Consider the following 8,944-nt stretch of genomic DNA (forward strand, 5'->3'; position numbering starts at 1 on the left):
ATTGCAGTAATTAACACCTTCCAAGTCCATTAATGATGTAGTCCAACAATATGTTAACATTGTTGCAATTAGGTCAGCAGTCATGTTTTAAATTAAGACGTGAGAAAGTTACAATTTAAAAATATGCGGAAAAAAGAAGCACTTTTCAAGAAATACATTTTCAGAGTGTGTGCAGTGAGATTTGTTGAATAGGTGAACTGGAGAATCTCACCACTGGACACCATCCAGCTGACACAGTAACGAGGGAAGGCGGTCTGGGGGTCGTCACTGTAAGTCAGCAAGTAGTCGAAGCCATTCTGGAACAAAAACAGTCACATTTTTAGAAGTGGCTCGCCATAACAAGAGTTAATTTGGTGTTTGTAGCGCTAGATTAGTGACAATAACCTCGTCAAAGGACGTGTGCGGGCGGATGACCATCTTGGACTGGTACGTGTGAACTCTCACAAAGTCCTGAGACTCTGGAACTCTGGGATGCTGCACAGCTCTGATAAAAAGAGGACATCAATCAATGTTTATTTTTATATAGCCCTAAATCACGAGTGTCTCATATGTATATATACCAGGGGTCACCAACCTTTTTGAAAGCAAGAGCTACTTCTTGGGTACTGATTAATGCGAAGGGCTACCAGTTTGATACACACTTCAATAAATTGCCAGAAATAGCCAATTTGCTCAATTTACCTTTAACTCTATGTTATTATTAATAATTAATGATATTTACACTTAATTGAACGGTTTAAAAGAGGAGAAAACACGGAAAAAAATGACAATTGAATTTTGAAACATAGTTTATCTTCAATTTTGACTCTTTAAAATTCAAAATTCAACCGAAAAAAAGAAGAGAAAAACTAGCTAATTCGAATCTTTTGGAAAAAATTAAAAAAATAATTTATGGAACATCATTAGTAATTTTTCCTGATTAAGATTAATTTTAGAATTTTGATGACATGTTTTAAATAGGTTAAAATCCAAGCTACACTTTGTTAGAATATATAACAAATTGGACCAAGCTATATTTCTAACAAAGACAAATCATTATTTCTTCTAGATTTTCCAGAACAAAAATTTTAAAATAAATTTAAAAGACTTTGAAATAAGATTTAAATTTGATTCTACAGATTTTCTAGATTTGCCAGAATAATTTTTTTGAATTTTAATCATAATAAGTTTGAAGAAATATTTCACAAATATTCTTCGTCGAAAAAACAGAAGCTAAAATGAAGAATTAAATTAAAATGTATTTATTATTCTTTACAATAAAACTTTTTGTTTTAGTTGAACATTGATTTAAATTGTCAGGAAAGAAGAGGAAGGAATTTAAAAGGTAAAAAGGTATATGTTTAAAAATCCTAAAATAATTTTTAAGGTTGTATTTTTTCTCTAAAATTGTCTTTCTGAAAGTTATAAGAAGCAAAGTAAAAAAAAGTATGAATTTATTTAAACAAGTGAAGACCAAATCTTTAAAATATTTTCTTGTATTTTCAAATTCCATTTGAGTTTTGTCTCTCTTAGAATGAAAAATGTCGGGCAAAGTGAGACCAGCTTGCTAGTAAATAAATACAATTTAAAAAATAGAGGCAGCACTGGTAAGTGCTGCTATTTGAGCTATTTTTAGAACAGGCCAGCGGGCTACTCATCTGGTCCTTACGGGCTACCTGGTGCCCGCGGGCACCGCGTTGGTGACCCCTGATATATATATATATATATATATATATATACAAAGTACACATATTTGTGTATTCAAATGTAAGATGATGTGCTGACTCCTACCTGGACACCAAGATCATCAGGTTGTTGTCCAGGTCCACGTCATAGCGCCGCACATAGACGTAGTCTCTGGAGTACATGGGGTACTGTGTGGGGGGAGAGAGTCCATTTAGTGCTTTTATTTTAGGTCCCAGACGAGGAAGAGGAGGAAGAACTCACAGGAAAGTGCGTGGCCCAGTGGACCACCTCTGAGCCCGTGTTGACGTCTCGGTCCACCACTTCCAGTTTGATGACAAGCGCGTCCCACTTCTTCCTGTAGTCCGTGTCCAACTGGGACAAAGGCAAGACCGAGGTCAGCCGTGTTGTCATTGTGCTATTTAAACAGCGGTGTTGACATTGTGCAAGAGGTGGATCCATGAAGGACACCCAACAGCTGCTACTGACATCTTATGTAGACACAGAACTACAATTGGAGGTTGCTTACAGCCACATCTATTACCAGTGTTTCCAATACATTCATTTGTAGCCAGCGCTCATAAGCACATAACACACCTGGGTCTGCCAGAGAATAAGAAGAGTTGCCAACTTAGCTATATTTAGCCAGTAATCACAGCCCTGTCAGCACTCATGGATTTATTTCATCTCTAAGCAGAGAAGCAGAGGAGTATCTCGGTCTGAAAGTGCGGAAATAAGTCAGACAACATCAATAAATTCCTCTTTACGTGATCCATGGTCTGGGTCAGCATGCTCCGCAATCATTAATTAAATATTTAATAATTTAATGTATTTTTTACATTGAATAAATGAATGACATTTGGACATAATGGTATTGTGGCCAAACAGCTACATTGTTGTTTCCTCTGACATCACATGGACAAAGATAAGACCTTCTGGAGGAAAGTTCTGTGGTCAGATGATACAAAAAAAAGAGCTGTTTGGCCACAATACGCAGCAATATGTTTGGAGGAGAAAAGGTGAGGCCTTTAATCCCAGGAACACCATCCCTACCGTCAAGCATGGTGGTGGTAGTATTATGCTCTGGGCCTGTTTTGCTGCCAATGGAACTGGTGCTTTACAGAGAGTAAATGGGACAACGAAAAAGGAGGATTACCTCCAAATTCTTCAGGACAACCTAAAATCATCAGCCCGGAGGTTGGGTCTTGGGCGCAGTTGGGTGTTCCAACAGGACAATGACCCCAAACACACGTCAAAAGTGGTAAAGAAATGGCTAAATCAGGCTAGAATGAAGGTTTTAGAATGGAAGTCCTGACTTAAACGTGTGGACAATGCTGAAGAAACAAGTCCTTGTCAGAAAACCAACACATTTAGCTGAACTGCACCAATTTAGTCAAGAGAAGTGGTCAAACATTCAAGCAGAAGCTTGTGGATGGCTACCAAAAGTGTCTTATTGCAGTGAAACTTGCCAAGGGACATGTAAGCAAATATTAACATTGCTGTATGTATACTTTTGACCCAGCACATTTTCAGTAGACCCATAATAAATTCATAAAAGAAGCAAACTTCATGAATGTTTTTTGTGACCAACAAGTATGTGCTCCAATCACTCTATCACAAAAAAATAAGAGTTGTAGAAATGATTGGAAACTCAAGACAGCCATGACATTATGTTCTTTACAAGTGTATGTAAACTTTTGACCACGATTTTAACTAATAGACTATATACAGTATATATATATATATATATATATATATATATATATACAGTACAGGCCAAAAGTTTGAATACACCTCCTCATTCAATGTGTTTTCTTTATTTTCATGACTATTTACATTGTAGATTGTCACATCAAAACTATGAATGAACACATGTGGAGTTATGTACTTCACAAAAAAAGGTGAAATAACTGAAAACATGTTTTATATTCTAGTTTCTTCAAAATAGCCACCCTTTGCTCTGATTACTGCTTTGCACACTCTTGGCATTCTCTCCATGAGCTTCAAGCACACCTGTGAAGTGACAAGCATTTCAGGTGACTACCTCTTGAAGCTCATGGAGAGAATGCCAAGAGTGTGCAAAGCAGTAATCAGAGCAAAGGGTGGCTATTTTGAAGAAACTAGCATATAAAACATGTTTTCAGTTATTTCACCTTTTTTTGTTAAGTACATAACTCCACATGTGTTCATTCATAGTTTTGATGTGACAATCTACAATGTAAATAGTCATGAAAATAAAGACAACACATTGAATGAGGAGAAGGTGTGTCTAAACTTTTGGCCTGTACTGTAAGTATTTTAAAATCTTCATGTAAAAAAAAAAGTTTTTTTTAAGGTGTGGCGCCATTTATCTTGCCGTGGCGGCACGCCACAATCAACTACATGTAGGGCAGATCTGGGCAAATTAAGGCCCGGGGGCCACATGCGGCCCGTTGAGCTTTTCAATCTGGCCCGCCGGACATTCCCAAATTATTTTTTTTAGATGTTTAAGATGGAAAGTGTAGCTGCCATTATGATGTGCAGTGATGTTTTCTAATGACCGCAAGTCTTCAACCATACTAAGTCTTTCAATGCTTGGAATCTGCGCTTTTGCATGATATACTAGTTACTATGGTAATCTAATTAGTTACTATGGTCATCTAATTAGTTACTATGGTAATCTAAGTCACAGCAGCTCAGACGAGGCACCAAGCAGTGTGGGTGGGGAGCGTTTCCACAGAGTGTTTCCAGAGCGGCCAGCTTGAAATGTGGGTGTCAGGGACAGACGCGGAAGGAGATTTTTACAACAAAGTTCTAAAGCTTAGTGATATATCAGATTGTAGCTGGGTTTATTTTCACTTTGCGTTCATATTTAACTCTGTTTGTTGCATTTTTGTTGCGTTTTGCTTGATTGTAAAATATGTGGATGGAGAGGGGGTGTGACGTTTATATGTTGTCAATATTCAGTGTTTTATCCTTCATAGTCAATATTGTAAATCCCACATTCTTTATTTTCATGTACATTCTGGAAGTCTCATTCAGTAAAAAATGTTTAAATTCCATTCCGTTTTTTAAGGTGGTCTGTCATAACGGGGCGGTATAGCTCGGTTGGTAGAGTGGCCGTGCCAGCAACTTGAGGGTTCCAGGTTGGATCCCCGCTTACGCCATCCTAGTCACTACCGTTGTGTCCTTGGGCAAGACACTTTACCCTGTGCCACCCACACTGGTTTAATTGTAACTTAGATATTGGGTTTCACTATGTAAAGCGCTTTGAGCCACTAGAGCAGGGGTCACCAACGCGGTGCCCGCGGGCACCAGATAGCCCGTAAGGACCAGATGAGTAGCCCGCTGGCCTGTTCTAAAAATAGCTCAAATAGCAGCACTTACCAGTGAGCTGCCTCTATTTTTTTAAATTGTATTTATTTACTAGCAAGCTGGTCTCGCTTTGCCCGACATTATTATTTCTAAGAGAGACAAAACTCAAATAGAATTTGAAAATCCAAGAAAATATTTTAAAGACTTGGTCTTCACTTGTTTGAATAAAGTCATTCATTTTTTTACTTTGCTTCTTATAACTTTCAGAAAGACCATTTTAGAGAAAAAATACAACCTTAAAAATGATTTTAGGATTTTTAAACACATATACCTTTTTACCTTTTAAATTCCTTCCTCTTCTTTCCTGACAATTTAAATCAATGTTCAAGTATTTATTTATTTTTTTTGTAAAGAATAATACATTTTAATTTAATTCTTCATTTTAGCTTCGGTTTTTTCGATGAACAATATTTGTGAAATATTTCTTCAAACTTATTATGATGAAAATTCAAAAAAATTATTCTGGCAAATCTAGACAATCTGTAGAATCAAATTTAAATCTTATTTCAAAGTTTTTAGAATTTCTTTTAAAATTTTTGTTCTGGAAAATCTAGAAGAAATAATGATTTGTCTTTGTTAGAAATATAGCTTGGTCCAATTTGTTATATATTCTAACAAAGTGCTGATTGGATTTTAACCTATTTAAAACATGTCATCAAAATTCTAAAATTCATCTCAATCAGGAAAAATTACTAATTATGTTCCATAAATTATTTTTTCAATTTTTTCAAAAAGATTCGAATTAGCTAGTTTTTCTCTTCATTTTTTCGGTTGAATTTTGAATTTTAAAGAGTCAAATTTGAAGATAAACTATGTTTCAAAATTTAATTGTCATTTTTTTCGTGTTTTCTCCTCTTTTAAACCGTTCAATTAAGTGTAAATATCATTAATTATTAATAATAACACAGAGTTAAAGGTAAATTGAGCAAATTGGCTATTTCTGGCAATTTATTTAAGTGTGTATCAAACTGGTAGCCCTTCGCATTAATCACTACCCAAGAAGTAGCTCTTGGTTTCAAAAAGGTTGGTGACCCCTGCACTAGAGAAAAAGCGCTATATAAATAAAATTCACTTCACTTCACTTTTAGCGTTCAATCAGACATTATTGTGAGGTTTTGTATTAGTGTTCCTAAAAATAGTTATGCCGGCCCCCAGACACATTTTTTAAATATTTGCCCAGGCCTGATGTAGGTGCAACCCTGCAGTATACATTGCAAGTCTTGTAAAAGTTGATAAATATCATACCTGCACGTTGAAAAACTGTCTTGGTGTGATGTCGCTGTAGGAGCCCAACACTGTGATGGCACACAACAACAATAAGGGCTGTTATGATGTCGACTTGTTTCATGGCGGCCTGCAAGCTAACCCAGCCAGCAACTGACCTCTGTACTCGTACAGGTGACTGTCAGGGATGGGTCTCTTCCACACTTTGAAGTCTTTCTTCTCCATCACCGCCTCCCAGCCCACATCCACGTGTTCGCCGGTGGAGCCTGCAGCTTTGTGCTTTTGACTCTTCACCATGTCCAGCGCCTCTAGCTCGAGTCCACACCTGCACAGGGATGTAAGTATTATAGCACAATAAGGCTGTGTTTGTATCGAGTGTGCACAATCCCAACCTGAGTATCTCCTCATCTTGAATCTTCTCATGCTCCCACATGAAGACGCCCGCCAGGGCCGCCATCAGCCGACCTGTCGGAGGGTGCTTGCTCTGCAACCGACGCCATATGCTCCCCACCAGGGTCCACCTGGTCCTCTCCGAGTACAAGTTGGAGTAGAGCTCGCCGATCCGACACGCGCGCCGCAGCCTCTGGCCGGTCAAAAAACTACAATGGTCCACGAATATGGACAGCAGTCCCTTCCTCTTTTGTCCGCATCTTGTAGTCTCCCGGACCAGGACCGCCGCCCTTTGGAGGGTGGACAGCAGCAGGCCTGTGGCCCTGCCCAGCCAGGGAGACGAGCCCCTGCCTTCCTCCTGCCGGAACAACCCCAAACTCCGCAGCCTGAGCGTCCTGACCCCGACCTCGCCGGGCAGACGACGCGGCACCGACTGAAACATGGCGGCCTCTCCTCCCAAGACTGGATGAGCAGCAAAGTAGGTAACAAGTTGGAGATGTGAAGAAATGCACCATATCAGTGTTATGTCACACGTGTCAATATCAGTAGTTTACCTTCAAATGCACCATGCCAGTGTTATATTAAACGTGTAAATATCAGTAGTTTACCTTCATAAGCAACACATTTATCTCCAAAGTAAACATTTATCTCCAAAGTAAACATTTATCTCCAAAGTAAACCTAAAATAAACATATATATATATATATATATATATATATATATATATATATATATATATATATATATATATATATATATATATATATATATATATATACAGTGGGGCAAAAAAGTATTTAGTCAGCCACCCATTGACAATCAATGGGTGGCTGACTAAATACTTTTTTGCCCCACTGTATATATATATATATATATATATATATATATATATATATATATATATATATATATATATATATATATATATATATATATAAAGTAAACATAAAGTAAACATATATATACAGTATAAAGTAAACATATATATACAGTATAAAGTAAACATAAAGTAAACATATATCTATAAAGTAAACAAAGTAAACATATATATATATAAAGTAAATATAAAGTAAACATATATATATAAAGTAAACATAAAGTTAACATATATCTATAAAGTAAACAAAGTAAACATATATATATATAAAGTAAATATAAAGTAAACATATATATATAAAGTAAACATAAAGTTAACATATATCTATAAAGTAAACATAAAGTAAACATATATCTATAAAGTAAACATAAAATAAACATATATATATAGTAAACAAAGTAAACATATATATATATATAAAGTAAACATATCTATAAAGTAAACATATATCTATAAAGTAAATATAAAATAAACATATCTATAAAGTAAACATATATATATAAAGTAAACATATATATATATATATATATATATATATATATATATATATATAGTAAACATACTATATATATAAAGTAAACATATATATATACTGTATATATAAAGTAAACATATATATATATATAGTAAACATAAAGTAAACATATATATAAAGTAAACATATATATATATAGTAAACAAAGCAAACATACTATATATATAAAGTAAACATATATATATATAGTAAACTTATATATATATAGTAAACATACTACATATATAAAGTAAACATATATATATATATAGTAAACAAAGCAAACATACTATATATATAAAGTAAACATATATATATATAGTAAACTTATATATATATAGTAAACATACTACATATATAAAGTAAACATATATATATATATAGTAAACTTATATAAAGTAAACATATATATATATAAAGTAAACATATATATATATATATATATATAAAGTAAACATATATATATATATATATATATAAAGTAAACATATATATATATATATATATATATATATATATATATATATATATATATATATAAAGTAAGCATATATATATATATATATATAGTAAACATATACATAAAGTAAACATATATCTATAAAATAAACAGATATCTATAAGGTAAACATAAAGTAAACAATATTATTGCGCTGAAGTTAGCGAGCACGCGACATTTAGCATCAGCTAACGTTAGCATGACTAACCTTAACCAGTAGTCTGCGACTGAAAGGCGCCACTTGCACCACCGCAGCCGGCAGATACTTTTAAGCGCCTCCGCTTCAACTTTATGTTGTTGTTGTAGTTGCAACTTGAGACTTTTATCCGAGGGACGTTCCCACGTTTGGCATCTTTTAAAAAGCGACTGATTTGACCTCTTCTTCCCCGTCGTCTCTTGGACACACCCACCCGGAAGCTGAAGC

The 8,944-nt window shown here is 34.8% G+C and overlaps 1 protein-coding gene across 1 annotated transcript in view; it reads right to left on the minus strand.

The window, feature by feature from the left end:
• LOC133638381 (stAR-related lipid transfer protein 7, mitochondrial-like) overlaps nt 1-8,944 on the minus strand; it is a 12,073-nt gene extending 3,129 nt beyond the window's left edge. Inside the window, exons 1-8 of the mRNA XM_062030922.1 lie at nt 8,729-8,944; nt 6,633-7,092; nt 6,399-6,565; nt 6,262-6,311; nt 1,927-2,037; nt 1,771-1,853; nt 385-484; nt 212-296 (exon numbers count right to left, since the gene is read on the minus strand). Coding sequence (XP_061886906.1) covers nt 212-296; nt 385-484; nt 1,771-1,853; nt 1,927-2,037; nt 6,262-6,311; nt 6,399-6,565; nt 6,633-7,072 — 1,036 coding nt within the window. The 5' untranslated portion in view covers nt 7,073-7,092; nt 8,729-8,944. The remainder of the gene's footprint in view (nt 1-211; nt 297-384; nt 485-1,770; nt 1,854-1,926; nt 2,038-6,261; nt 6,312-6,398; nt 6,566-6,632; nt 7,093-8,728) is intronic.

The sequence above is a fragment of the Entelurus aequoreus genome, linkage group LG21 (genome assembly GCF_033978785.1).
Source record: "Entelurus aequoreus isolate RoL-2023_Sb linkage group LG21, RoL_Eaeq_v1.1, whole genome shotgun sequence".
Taxonomy (NCBI): Eukaryota; Metazoa; Chordata; class Actinopteri; order Syngnathiformes; family Syngnathidae; genus Entelurus; species Entelurus aequoreus.